The following is a 15,082-nucleotide window of genomic DNA, read 5'->3' on the forward strand; positions in this document are numbered from 1 at the left end:
GCTTCACCCTGCCCATGCCTGAGAATCCCTAGGGTGTCCTGAATATAAACCTTTGATATGGTGGTTGGGGTCCCTCTGCTTAGGGAGAGACAGCTGGGTGTCAAACAGAACCCCTCTTGCTTCACTGGGTCATCCCTCTATCATCTGGGAGACTCTAGTATCCCATTCACTGCTGGTCTGAGTGGGATTTCTGGACCTTTTCTTTAGTGCCTCATGGCAAAACCAGTATTCTTGAGCAAGACTGAACTGGAGAAATTCACAGAGAGGAGGCTGAAGCTCTGTAGCTCTGGTTCTTTGGGATTAAGGATCCAGAGAATAGGAACTGGTACAATGTGAGGTAACAGGGAAAGAAAGGTGTTAAGGATGATGCCCAGGCTTGGGCTGGGGCTGCTCACACGGGTCAGGCCTCAGCTCAAATGCCCCCTCCCCCGAGCCTTCCCTGATGGTGGTGGTGGTAGGAACCTCCCTCCCTAACATCACCCCCTTCCAGCCCATCACTGACTACTTTTTTTTTTTTATAGAGAAGTATTCTTTTTTTTTTTTTTTAAATATATTTATTGATTTCAGACAGAGGAAGGGAGGGAGGGGGAGAAACATCCAGGATGAGAGAGAATCGTGGATTGGCTGCCTCCTGCACAACCCCCGCTGGGGATCGAGCCCACAACCTGGGCATGTGCCCTTGACCGGGAATTGAACCTGGGAGCCTTCAGTCTGCTCTATCCACTGAGCCAAGCCGGCTGGGGCCCATTACTGAATACTTTAAAAAAAATATATATTTTTTTATTGATTTCAGAGAGGAAGGATGAGGGATAGATAGAAACATCAATGACGAGAGAGAATTATTGATTGGCTTCCTCCTGCACTCCTCTACTGGGGATCGAGCCTGCAACCGGGGCATGTGCCCTGACTGGGAATCTGGACCGTGATCTCCGGGTTCATAGGTCAATGTTCAACCACTGAGCCACATCAGCCGGGCAAAATGTTTTTACTTTTAAATAATTTACTTTCTTTAAAGTAAATAATTTCTCAATTACAGATGACATAGAATATTATATTGATTTCAGGTGTACAACATAGTGATTAGACATTTATATATCCTATGAAGTGTTCACCCCAATAAGTCTAGTACCCATCTGATACCATACAGATATTACAATATTATTGACTATATTCATAGTTGTACTTTACATCCCCCTATTTTTATAACTGGCAATTTGTACTTAATCACTTTCACCTTTTTCACCGAGCCCTCTCAACCCTCCTCCCACCACTGAATTATTTTCTCCGTCACATTTATCTCCATTTGAAAAAATTCTTGGGTCATTTGTTGGTGACCCCTCCCCGACTTTGCACCTCATGAGGGCGTCCGCCTGACACATACTGGCTCTCAATAAGTATTCGTTGAGTGATTGAAGGCAGGAATGAGCAACGTCCTGAACAACTCTCGAAGCTGAACTGACCCGAGCCCAGGCTCAGCCTCAGGGTGCTCCCTGTCCTTGGAGGGTGCTGGCCCCGTCCTTGAAAGGGTTTGGGTCTGACTGTATCCCTCTTGGAGGATCCAACGGCCGCTGTCCAGCGGGCCAGGAGGAAGCCCACTGCGCCTGCGCCGAAATTTCCATTTGCTTCCCCCGTGGGTCGCGACAGCGCTGGCGGGCGAGCGCATGCGCCATCACCCCCGCCGCGCGGGAGGTGCCTGCGTTGCTCTCCCGGCCGCCGCCGCGCCTGCGTGTCGCCCGCCGCCCGCGGGCCTGGCCGGCGCGTGCGCGGTGGCACTGGCGAGTGGGGGGGCTAAGGAGGTGGAGGAGGAGGAGGAGGAGGCGGAGGAGGAGGAGGAGGAGGTGGCGGCGAGAAGATGGCGACTTCGAACAATCCGCGGAAATTCAGTGAGAAGATCGCGCTGCACAACCAGAAGCAGGCAGAGGAGACCGCGGCCTTCGAGGAGGTCATGAAGGACCTGAGCCTGACGCGGGCCGCGCGGGTGAGGGGGCTGCCGCGCCGACCCCCTCAGGGCCGAGAGGGAGGAGGACAAGGCGCGTGTCCAGCGCGTGCACAGGGCGGGGGCGCGCGGCGGGGGCGGGGCGCGCGGTGGGGCGGGGCTTGGCCTGGCCCGAGGGGACAGGTGTCCTCGCTCCTTGGGCGTCGTGGGCGGGATTGGTGCCCCACATCATCGGTATCTGTTGGGGGACAGGTGATCCCACATCATTGCTACCTGGAGGGGCAGGGGTCTCCATGTCATTACTACTTGGAGAAACAGGTGCCACTACATCATTGTTACCTAACGGGGACAGTGTCTCAACATCATTGCTACCTGAGGGGGACAGGTACCCTCACATCATTGTTATCTGGAGGGGCAGGGATCTCTATATCATTACTACCTGGAGGGAACAGGTGCCACTACATCATTGTAACCTAATGGTGACAGGTGTTTTTACATCATTGCTGTCTGAGGGGGCTAGGTGCTCCCATGTTACTCTACCTAGGGATGACAGGATGACACTGAGGTATATGAACTGGGCGTTGCTTGAAAACATCACTGGTACATGGGGATGGTCGATATGTGCTCCTATATTGTTACCTGAGGGGACAAGTGATCCCGCATTGTTACTACTTGAAGGGACAGGCGTCTCTACATCATTGGTGCCTTGCCTTATTTCCTGGGAGCCTGTGGAAGGACACGTGACCCTGCTTGCAGACCTGAGGTGGAAGAGACCTTTTGGACTCCATAGGGCAAGGTTAGATGCCCTCCCCTTTGGGGACTTGAAGCGGGTCAGGAAGGCAGATGTGCTCAGTTCTAGAGTTTGGAGTGGAGACAGCTGCCCCTTCCCTGTGCAGCCTATATGGTGGGGACCAGGTGATGTTCCTCCCACGGAGACTAAGGACAGCTACACACAGATGCCCCTTGGCCCTTAGGAACAGGGTGGAGGGTCAGGTTTCCTCAGGTAGCTGGGTGGGTTTGGTGTGTAGAGGCAGGCCTGGTTATCTGCTAACCTCACCTGGGAAACCACTGTGGGCCCGGAGCATGGGCTTGGTTGGGGCTGAGGTTGGTGGCCTGGCTTTTCTCCTGGGCCTCAGCTCTCTGGCTGCCTAATCGCAGCAAAGTACTAAGCTCTTCGGGCCTTATGTTCTTTGTGAAGTGTGTCTAGCAAGCCCTTCCTCATGGGTCAGAAGGCAAGATGCTTTTCACAGGTGTTGGTAATGTCTGCTGTATTCCTTAGAGCAATGGGATCCCCACCCTGCACCCTGGGGCTTCAGAGCGGATTTGATACCCACATTGCTGGTTTCTGGATTTGGCCACTGATCTGACCATTTCAGGCAGACCTACCTCTGTGACTTCAGCTTCAATCTGATTCCTCAGATAGAATTTTCAGGTCATGTTATTTTCTCATTTTCGCTGTGACATTGTGACCTTATAGACTAGAATGTGTCTTCCTTTCCATACATTTATTTGGCACATATTGGTTGGGTGCTCACTGTCAGCCAGGTGCTTCCTGTCCCTACTCCAGCAGCTCATGTTCTCACTCAGGACATAGAGGAAGAAATGGTTGGTGAATGAATGAATGAATGAATGAAAGTGAGCAACTGGATTGACCCCACAAGTCAGGGCTTCTGAGGGCAGGAGTGTCCATATAATGTTGTCTCCAGCACGTAGTGTGTTCTAGCACAAGTAGGTGTCAAATGTAGATAGTATGACAAGAAGAAGTGGGTTGTGTGAAATTCATGCCTGTCTTCATGACTGGAGGTCTTGTTTCTGCCTTAGAAATGGATTATTGTTGAAAAGGTTTCTATAACAGCTTTATTGAGATATAGTTCACATACCATGTAATTCACTTGTTTAAAGCATACAATTTAGTGGGTTTTAGTGTATTTATGGAGTATGCAATCATCTCCACTATCTAATTCCAATAACATTTTCATCTCCCCCAAAAAGAAACTGGTACGATGAGCAGTCAGTCCCCATTCCTCCCTCTGCCAGCTGCTGGCAACCACCAATCTGCTTTCTCTTCCTATGCATTTACCTATTCTGGACATTTCATGTAAATGGGATCATATACTATGTGGCCTTTTGTGACTGCCTTCTTTCAGCATGATGTTTTCAAGGTGCATGCATGTTGTAGCATGAATCAGAAAACTTAATTCCTTTTTATGGCTGAATAATATTCCATTGTTTGGATGTTCTACATTTTGTTTATCCATTCATCCACTGATGGATTTAGAAAAGATTTTTAAGATACAGGGACAGCATTTATCTTAGCCCTAGTAACCATTTCCCATCTCTTTCCTCCCTCTCTCTGTTATCTTTCTTTACTTCAGGATTTGGGGAGGTGGGATGGGCATGGTCTCCGGGCAGAGATGAGCTTACACTGGATTTTAGAGACAGAGCAGTGTTCTCTGCTGGGGGCACTTCTGCCCCCTAAGGGGCATATGGCAATGCCTGGAGACATTTTTAGTTGTCTTTACTGGGGGGAGGGGGTGCTACTGGCATATGGTGGGTAGAGAACAGGGATGCTGCTCACCACCCCACAATTCACGGATGGCCCTACCACAGGAGTGAGTGATCTGGCCCCAGAGCCCAGAAATGTTCAGTTTGGAGGGAACCCTGAGTGGGCAGGGGTGCAGCCTTTGCACCTGGGCAGATAGAGTTCAAAGCTTTGCCCCTACTTTTATGGCTGTGCCACCTGGGTAGGCTGATGGCTTTTCTCGAACCTGGGACCAGGATGGACAAGCTTCTTCCCAGCCTTTTGGCCATTGCCTGTGGCAAATGGCATTTCTGCAGTGCCTGATGTAGGTGAGTGAACCCACTTGATGCAGGCTCCCCTCCTGCCCTCACTCTGTGGCTGCAACCTTCCCTCACTACCTCCCTCTGCAGTAGACACCTTGGTTTCACCTGCACATGCTAACAGATAGGGCATGGCCCTGTTGGTAGCTGCTCCTCTCCAGTGAATTCTGCAGGACAGCTTGCCCACTCCTGGAGTGAGGAGGGCCACTCGTGTTTCTGCGTGTCCGCACACGGTCCTCAGTGGTGATGGAATGCTCGCAGTGCCTTCCCATGTGAAAGGCCAGTCAGTAGACATTCAGTGTGATAAGCAAATCAACACTGTCACCTTCCTGGGGAGCAGGGACACAAGGGCCAGGTTAAGTGGGGGACAGGGTATAATGTCGGGGAGACCACTTTTGTATTGTAGCACAGAGAGGTTGGGTGTATGAGTGTTCCTCTACCACCCTGAGACTTGGGTCGCATGATATGCAGGGAAGGGCTGTGGTGCTCTGCTGTGTGACTTTGAGCAGGTTTTTTTTTTTTTTTTTTTTTTTACTTTGTTTTGTTTTGTTAATCCTTACCTGAGGATGTTCTTTCCATTGCTTTTTTAGAGAGAGAGTGGAAGAGAGGGAGGAAGGGGGAGAGAGAGAGAAAGAGAGAGTGAGAGAAACATCAATGTGAGAGAGGTATATCAACTGGTTGCCTCCCCCATGTGCCCTATCCAGGGGCATGGGAGGGAACCTGCAACCCAGGTACGTGCTCTTCACTGGGAACCGAACACAATCCTTCGGTGCCTGGACTGAGTCACACTGGCCAGGGCAGATTTTTTATATTTTGAATCCTGATCTATAAAGTTGGGGTAGCGTGTTTGTTCCAACATAATGACATTTTTGATTGTCCAGTATGACCCAGGGATCATGTTGGGTGTGTAATGTAGCATACAGAGCATTAAGGGCCGTGCTTTTGAAGAGTGGGTGTGGTTTTAATGGGGACAGGAGAGAATCACTGCAAATGCACGAAGCACAGGCTTTCAGAGAGAAGAAGCAGGGTGATGTGGACTGACTGGGGCGGGTGGAGTAGAGGCTAACACCTGGAAAGTGAGGCAGAGCCCCCTATGCCGGTAAGAGCACCCCAGCTGTAGGACAGACAGATGCAAGGCCTTGAGTGGGGAGGGTTTGGCAAAGTTAAGGACAGGTCAGAGGACAGAGAGGCTGGCTTGTGGAGGGAGTGAGAGAGGTGAGGTTGGAGTGGCTCTGGGAACCCTGGATTCCACCTGAGGGAGAGGTGTTTGATGGTTAGAAGCCTGAGCTGCTGCTTATTTTTTCAGTAGCTGTATTGAGATATAATTCCCAATACATCCAACCCATCCATTTAAAATGCACCATTCAGTGGTTTTTAGCACATTTACCATGTTGTGTAACCATTACTTTTATCTAGTTCCAGAATATTTCTGTCACCCCAAAAGGAAACCATGTCCCCATTAGCAGCCATTCCTCATTACCCAGCCTCTGGCAACCATTAATCTGCTTTCTATCTCTATAGATTTGCCTGCTCTGAACATTTCACATCAATGGAATCATACACCATGTGGACTTTTGTGTCTGGCTTCTTTTACACTGCATGATACTTTTGAGGTTCATCCATGTTCTAGGGTGTGTCAGTACTTCAGTCCTTTTTATGGCTGAGTAATATTCCATTGTGTGGATGGACCACATTTTGTTTATCTTTTATCAGTCAATGGACATGTGTGTTGGCCATTGTGAATAATGCTGCCATGGATATTTATGTCCTAGTGTTCGTGTGGATGCAGGTCTTCCTTTCCCTTGGGTGTACACCAAGGAGTGGAGTTGCTGGGTCATATGGTAACTCTCCATTTAACTATTTGAGGGCATTATCTGTTCTACAAAGATGGGTGTGAGCTGAACTGGCAATGGGATGAGAGGGGAGGGCAGCAGATAGTGTGAGAGGCCTCTGTAGCATCTAGGTTAGGGATTTCAGGGGTGGGGGTAGCTTGAGCAGGATCAGTGGATTTTGGTGGTATTTTGGCATCAGAGGCAAAATATGTGCAGGTGGATTGCATGTGGGGCGTCACCTTCTTGCCAGGGGCTCAGGACACAGGAGGCTCTGAGCATCCCAGGGCCAGAAAAAGCCTGCGTGCAAAGCAGTCCACGTGGCTTGGCTTGACTGCAGATCTGGCTACACTGAAAGAAGTGGGGTGTTCTTCTGGCCCTAACCTGTGATAGGGTTAGCTCTGCACAGGCTGGAGGAAAGCACAGTGGTGAGCTGAGTATGAAGACCGCCCCCAGTCCTGGCCCCAGTCCTGGCTTTGGCATCCTTTGCCTCTGTGCCGGCTGTTCCAAGTGTTTGGTACCATCTGTAGCTTCCACGTATGCACACACGCAGGACTCCATGAGCTGCTCTGCTGAGAGGATGGGGAGCCATCCCCTGCCTCAAGAAAGCCCCAGCAGCCTCAGTGCTCTCTTGGTTATGAGCTGTGCACATTGAACCTTAAGAAGATGTGCCCATGTCCTGACCCCCAGAACCTGTGACTGTGGTCTTATTTGGAAAAGAAATCTCTGCATATGTAATTAGTTTAATAATCTCAAGATGTGATCATCCTGGATTTAGGGTGGTCTTAAATCCAATGACTGGTGACCTTATGAAAAGAGGAGAGGACAGAGACACATAGGGAAAAGGTCATATGACAATGATGGCTAAAACTGGGGTGATGCAGCCACAAGCCAAGGATGCCTAGAGCCCCAGAAGCTGGAAGAGACAAGGAAAGATCTCCTAGAGCCTCCAGAGAGAGTGTGTGGCCCTGCAGATACCTGTATTTTATTTATTTCTTTTTTCCCCAAAGGTATTATTCTTTTTTTAAAATACATTTTTTATCGATTTCAGAGAGGAAGGGAGAGGGAGGGAGAGAGAGAAACATCAATGATGAGAGAGAATCGTTGATCCACTGCCTCCTGCATGCCCCACATGTGGGATCAAGCTCGCAGCCTGGGCGTGTGCTCTGACCAGGAATTGAATCATGACTTCCTGTTTCAAAGGTTGATGCTCAACCACTGAGCCATGCTGGCCGGGCTGACATCTGTATTTTAGACACCTAGTCTCCAGAACTATGAGAGTATAAATTCCTGTTGTTTTACCCAATTGATGGTCATCTGTGATGGTAAACCTGAGATATTGTCCCCCAGGCTGAGAGCCTGCAGAGTCCAGGTACCTTATAGAAACCATCTTTAAATCTGTTGTTGTTTTTTTGTTGATGTTTTGTGCCTGGCCAAGTGGCTCAGAGTTGGTTGAGCATCATCCCATGCACCAAAAGGTCGTCAGTTCAATTCCTGGTCAGGGCACATGCCCAGGTTGCGGGTTTGATCCCCATTTGGGGTGCATACAGAAGGCAACTGATTGATGTTTTTCTCTCTCTCTTCCTCTCCCTTCCTCTCTCTCTAAAATAAAAAAAAAATTAAAATTCTCACTCAAGGACATGCTGAGAGAGAGAGAGAGAGAGAGAGAGAGAGAGAGAGAAACATCGATGTGAGAGAGAAACATCAATCGGTTGCCTTCTGTACGCACCCATAACCTTCCGTACGCATCCCACACCCTCCACCCCCGTACATATGAGGAAACTGAGGCCCCAGCTGGGAAGAGGCAAAGCTGGTGTTCAGCCCCTGGATGACCACATATAATGTGTCCAGAACAAGAAATTAAAAGCACAAACTAGAACCTCTGCTGTTCACAGAGCCCACTTGGGCTACTTGGCCTGTTCTTGTAAATAAAGTTTTATTAGAACATGGCCATACCCATTTGCTTATGCCTGGTGTATGGCAGAGTTGAGTTATTGTGACAGAGACCATGTAGCCTGGAGAGGAAAAAATATTCACCATCTGGCCCTTTACAGAAGGAGTTTGCCACTATTGGCCAATGGTTCTCACCTGCAATTTGAGATCTGCTGACCTAGAGCAACATGGAAGATCTGGAGGATGGTGGGAGTCGGTTCTCCTACTTTCAGGGGCCTTTGAACCATCCGGTAGCTGAAGAATAAGACTCCTGGGCTACCCCAAGATTCTGCTTCTGCAGATCCGGTGTGGGTGCCTGAATTCTGAGTGGGGGTCTGAGGATCCTGCCATGCAGGCCTTGCTAGGAGGCCTGGGTGCTGTAGTCATCACAGTTGTGCCAGGTAGAGGGAGAGGGTCAGCCTCAGTCTGGGGGTGAGCAGGCTGTCTGGCCCTCAGGTTGATGGCCCAGTGGTCATTGTTGGTCCATACAGTCAGAGAGGGTGTTTGCTGTCACTGTCCCCAAGGCTGGTCACGGACACAGTGCCAGGTGACTCTTGTCCATGTGGTGAGCCTTGTGGTCCTGGTTGGGTTAATTAGGTTATACTGCCAGGCCATCCTGGGCATTGTGGAAGGCTGCGTTGGCCTTTCTCTGCTGCTGTCTGTCCTGGGAGTGTTTCTGGTTTTGGCTCAGGACCTGGGGCTCCCTTCAGTGTTGCTCCAGTGAGGGGAGGTGACAGCCTCAGCGCCTGGGATTTAGTCTTTGGTGCTGGGGATTTATTTTTTATCAGGACCCTCTGGGAAATGCAGCTCAGATGTCAGGGGTGGGATCTGGCCTCAGAGGTACTGGCCTGAGTGCAGTCCTGGGGGAGCACTTGTAAACATATGGGGACAATTTTGGTTGTCATGACTTGGAAGATTAGGGATTCAGCTCAACACCCTGCAGTGCCCAAGATGGCCCTACACCAGAGAACTAGCTGGCCCCAGTAGCCCTGTTGTATGCTCCTCTATATGCTGGGATTATGCAGGTACAGAAGGTTGGGTGGAGGCCCCCGATTCCATGAGACATGTGACAACATCTGCAGCTGTTGGCATCCTCTCTGGTTTACAGAGGGGGAGACAGAGGCTCAGAGTGCGTTAGAGGTAGGAGAGCTGGGGTTGGACCCAGGCTTGGACAAACTCAGTGGCTGTATATATTCTCCCATCCATACTGCTCTGGGAGTTTACCAGCTAGTCAGGGTAGGAGAGAGCCTTCCAGGCTGCTGGAACCTGGCATGCTGAGGAAATGGTTCAAGGAGCACAGGCTGCTTGGGAAGAGCTCTAGGAGGGAAGCAGTTGAGTGGTGGAGGGCTCTGGGCCAGGCCTTGCATGTGGGTGATGGGGAACCACGGAGAGTTCCAGCGGGATGGCAACATGAGGGACTAGAGGTGCTAAAGCCCATGTGCATGTACCCAGTGGGTTGTTGCAGTGACCCAGAGGAAGAGCCTATTGCTTCCTCCGTTGTCCAGATGAGAAACAGGTGTGAGAGGTCCCATGGTTCATTGTATATGGAGGTGCTGGGTTTGAACCTGTGTCTGAACCCGGGGCCTGTGTATTTCTTAATGCAGCCATGGAGGATCATGGTGTATGCTAAGCTTCAGTTCATAGCCATCAGTCTAAGACCTTGGTGGTTGTCCCTGGTGTTTTACAAACCAGATATGCATTGTGTTCATTCCATGCATGCAAGCAGCCAGGCGCAGGGGTGGGCACAGAAGCTTGGAGTGGCCCATGGTGAGGACAAAGGGAAGGCTGATTTGGGGCAGTTATAATGCCAGGAGATAATAATGACAGCATTTATTGGGAGATGAGAGGAAGGAAGACAAGGCAGTGGCTCCCTGGCTGTGATGGGGGACCAGACATCTTTTGTTTCTGGCCAGGATGTCTCTGATCCCCTCTTCTCTCCTCTTTCCTGCCACCATGTCCAGTCAGGCCCCCAGGGCAGAGGTGGGTACCACTGGCCAGATGGGAGTCCAGGTTCACAAACAAGGAACCCATCAAATGTCTCATGGTCCAAGGACATGGAGAGAGTCAGTATTTATTATTTGCTAGATGGGAACAAAGTGTGGCACAAAGGATTTCAAAGTACCTGATGCCTGACAGAATCCCACAGCAGGCTTCTCCTTGCTTACTCCTAGGTGAGTTTAGACCCAGACAGCCCCTCTGAGCTTCACTCCCTCTTCGTAAAGTGGGAGTGACAGTAGTCTCCACCTCATTGGACTGCGGCAACACTTAGATGGGTTAACCCCTGTAGTGTGTTCAAAATGGGGCCCCGCACACAGATGCTCACTGTGTGCTTGCTTCTGAGATTTTGGAGACATGTGCACTGCTAACATACGGCAGGCAGCACTCAGTGGGCATATGGCAGGCATTTAGTAGACTCTTGGCACATGCTCAGCAGGCACACATGTATTCAGCAGGTACATAACAGGTATTAGATGGACACACAGAAGGCACACATGTGTAGTCAGCATGCATCCAGCAGGTATATAGCAGGCACACAGGGTATACTCAGCAGACACTGAGCAGGTACATAGTGGGCATTCAGCAGGCGCTATGCAGGCACTGGATTGTGACCTCCCTGAGGGCAGGCTCCTGTTCACGCTAGATTTTAGAATCTCCTAGGTTTCCCATCACACCGTCAGGCTCCCCCCTTTAGCAGTGGGAGTGTGTTGTGGGGTCCTGTTCTCCATCTGGGAAAGTGAATCACACACTGAGGGGCACGGAGCCAGGTGGGTAGCATGGTGGTGTTTGCAGAGCTCAAGTTTTGCTGAACTACTTCCGGGAGAAACTTTGAATTTGTATTGACCACACGCAGTGTGTTACAGGATGGGTTGGGATAAGCAGGGGCAGTTGGGAACACCTGAGTGCCCTGGGAAGATGTGAGAAACACCAGGTACTCCGACGAGGTCCCCCATGAGATGCCTGCAGAAGTTGGGGTTTGGAAAGAAAAGCCCTCCTTTAGTTTGTACTTTTTGAGCACCCACCCTGTGCTGGGCCCTGGGGACGCCCTGCAGAATAAGTCAGATGGAGCCCTTCCGTCAGAGGAAACCATGCCAGTGGCCAGCTGGTCCCTGGCCATGGCCCTGAGGTCACAGCTCAGAGAATGAAATGGAGTGGGGGCCTTTAGGAGGTGGTGACATTTGGGCTGAGCCCCCTGGGATGAGGGTGAGTCATGGAGGTGGGGAGTGTGAAGCCTGTAGTGGTGGCAGGGGCTGGCTGAGCTCAGTGGGTAATTCTTCATGGGCCTGGTTCTGGGGTTGGGCCGTACTCAGGTAAGGTAAGGAGCAGGACCTGACATGAGATGCAGGTTTAGCAAAGATTCCTCCAACCACCATCTAGGGATAGGCCTGGGAAGAGCAAGGAGGAGCCTTCAGGGACCTAAGAGGGTGTTTGGGCAGGTGTCCCCTGAGAGGGTGGCACCAGGGGAATGAATTCAGACTTGCTGATTTGGCAGTTCTTTCACCTGAAATCAGGAATCTGATTCTCAGGGGCGTGAACAGGGAGGTTTATATTAAATGGCTTCTACTTAATGTTCTGGTGGCCTCAGTACAAGGAAAGACATTTCTGAAGGAGAGAGGATACCTCGAGCCCTAATTCCGGATATGAAAGTCCTTCTCCAAGTCCATCCTGATGCTTCACTGGTCATGGGAGTTTCACCCCAAATCCGGAGCATAGCCTTCTGTCCGAAGGTTGAATCTACAGTAAAGGACAGACTTTCCTTCTCATAGGCTGTTAACTGCTCCTGGTTTGCCCCATTCCCAGATACAGCCTTGGAGCTCTGTGATCTTCTGAGTGCACAGTGCCTGAGGCTTCCTGCCAAGGGAAGAAGACCCTGAGAACACTTACAGGCTGTCCTTTTATGCCAGCTGAGATTACAGGGAAGTGTTCTGCCATGCCTTTTTTAAATAAAAGAAATAATTTATGTCTCAAAACTTTGATGAAAACAGAAAACTCAAAGTACTTCTCCTTTCCTCTGTGCATCTGATACAGCTCACCTGGACGTGGAAATGGGTGGGTACATGCCAACTGGTCACTCATGTGGTAGTCTCTGGGAGGCAGAGTGCCCAGGGCTGGCTCTGCAGGGCTGCTAGTCCTTGGGTTGGGGACATGGGGAGGTGGAGTGCACCCCACATCGATACGAGAGCTGTCCACCCTGCTGGAGGCTCAGAGTGGCCACTGTGTCCATGCCCTCCTGGCTAAAGAGCCTCCCTCATATTAAAGTCAGTTTCAGTGTTTCTCAAGTGGCTGAAGAGGCAGACTCCTGCTGCCCTCTTCCACGGGTCCTTTCATACCTGTGAGCATTGTACTGTCTCTATCTCTCTGTCCTTTCAGGCAGACAGGGTTTGATAGCTATAATTAGGACAGGAGCAGCTCATTTAATTGCCACAGAATCAGTGCACAGCCGCCAGAATGATTTATGGGCCCAGAAGCCTCCTTCATGCCCAAAGTGGCAAACTGCCGCTAATTCCTGCCACTGGCTCAGCAATTGTAGAGGGAGGAACTTTAAGGGTCCCTAATAGGGGGCCTGCTGGGGGTCACCTGTGCCCAAGAGCCTTCCATGTGCCCCCCTCAGCACCTGACCAAGTGGATTGTCATTGTGGTTTGGGCCCTGCCTCTACTAACTTTCCCCAACTGTCTCCTTTCTGTGCCTCAGTTTCCCTCTGTAGAGTTGTTCACATTAAATGATATGCCCTCCCAAACCTCTTAGCTTTGTGCCTGGCCAGCATCGGGGTGCCCATGGGCCAGCATAACAATAGGGTCTTACTTGGCACACCCATGTGCCATGGCTTGACATGTGACAGATGCCATGACATTACTATGAATGTCTGTTCAGTGTCCTTTTTGGGGAGAGGGGGTGTATTCGTTTCTTTTCACTTTTTCTTTTGAGATAATTTTAGATTTAGTGAAAAGATGCAAAGACAGTACAGACAGTTCCTGTGGCCCCTGACTGTGAGCATCTCACGTGACCAGGGTGGGCTGATCCAACCAGGACAACAGCATCATAACATTCTATGAACTAGACTCCAGACTGCATTTGGATTTCCCCAGATGTCTCCTGGTGACCTTTCTCTGGCCTAGGATTGATCCCTCCAGGCTTCCACATTACGTTTAGTCATTGTGTCACAATCCTCTCTGATCTGTCATCATTGCTCAGGGTTTCTGCATTGTCTACAATCTTTACCCCCTTCAAGAAAACTGCCTAGTCTTTTTGTAGACTATCAGTCACAGTTTGGTTTGTTTGATGTTTTCTTGAGATTAGGCTAAGGTGGTGTGTTTTTGGCAGGAATCCCACATAAGTGAAGTGCTAATTTTCTTTTTTAAAGTTGTGGTACAAATACATGACAATATTTACCATCTTAACCATTTTTTAAAAATATATATTTTTATTGATTTCAGAGAGGAAGGGAGAGGGAGAGATAGAAACATCAGTGATGAGAGAGAATCATTGATTGGCTGCCTCCTGCACACCCCTCCCCCCTTGGGATGGAGCCCACAACCCAGGCATGTGCCCTTGACTGGAATAGAACCCAGGACCCTTCACTTCCCAGACCAACACTCTATCCACTGAGCCAAACCAGCTAGGGCTTAGCCATTTTAAAAAATACATATTTTTAACCTAACCTGTTTGGCTCAGTGGGTAGAGCGTCGGCCTGCGGACTCAAGGGTCCCAGGTTTGATTCTGGTCAAGGGCATGTACCTTGGTTGGTTGCGGGCACATCCCCAGTGGGGAGTGTGCAGGATGCAGCTGATCGATGTTTCTCTCTCATCGATGTTTCTAACTCTCTATCCCTCTCCCTTCCTCTCTGTAAAAAATCAATAAAGTATATTTTAAAAACATATTTTTATTGATTTCAGAGAGGAAGGGAGAGGGAGAGAGAGATAGAAACATCAATGATGAGAGAGAATCATTGATTGGCTGCTTCCTGTACACCCCACACTGGGGATCAAGCCCGCAACTCAGGCATGTGCCCTGACTGGGAATCGCATCATGACCTCCTGGTTCATAGGTCGACACTCAACCACTGAACCACGCCAGCTGGGCTATCTTTTTTTTTTTTTTTTGGAAAGAGTTCCACTTTATTATGAAAAATTGTTTTTGTCTTTTTAAAAACAAACAGGCAATTGATAAGGAAGGAGAAGTGGGGGAGAATTAAGGTGCTTCATTAGTCACACCAAACCCTTGCAATTTAATTCATTTGTGAACCATGAGGAGGAACAGAATTAAATAACCAGACAGGGGTACAGAGCTAAGATTCCCAGCCTTTCCTCTTGGGGAAAACTGAGGCAGAGTAATACTGAGCAAATTGGAGGAAGCCACACCCCAGGTCATTCCCAGTGAGGTGACTTTGGGGACAGGGAAGAGGATCTACATGGACATGGAAAATAGGCTTGGCTTGTAAACCTGGGACCGTGGGGGTGGGGGATCTGGGGGTGTTTGTAAACCAGGTTATGGTTAAGAGAGGAGGCAAGAGCCCAGCTAATGTGGCTCAGTGGTTGAGCATCAGCC

The 15,082-nt window shown here is 49.9% G+C and overlaps 1 protein-coding gene across 15 annotated transcripts in view; it reads left to right on the top strand.

Moving 5' to 3' along the window:
* Window positions 1–1,819: 1,819 nt before the first annotated feature.
* The window catches only part of CRTC1 (CREB regulated transcription coactivator 1), a 64,825-nt gene continuing 51,562 nt past the window's right edge, over window positions 1,820–15,082 (top strand). For 11 of the 15 annotated variants that reach the window (XM_080674278.1, XM_080674269.1, XM_080674282.1 and 8 more), the window contains exon 1: window positions 1,823–1,978. In XM_080674278.1, coding sequence (XP_080530404.1) covers window positions 1,853–1,978 — 126 coding nt within the window. In that variant the 5' untranslated portion in view covers window positions 1,823–1,852. Of the gene's footprint in view, window positions 1,979–15,082 lie in introns of all 15 variants that reach the window. The other 4 variants (XM_080674273.1, XM_080674277.1, XM_080674274.1 and 1 more) reach the window with 1 other exon arrangement.

The sequence above is a fragment of the Plecotus auritus genome (assembly GCF_963455305.1).
Source record: "Plecotus auritus genome assembly, chromosome: 6".
In the NCBI taxonomy this organism is placed as follows: Eukaryota; Metazoa; Chordata; class Mammalia; order Chiroptera; family Vespertilionidae; genus Plecotus; species Plecotus auritus.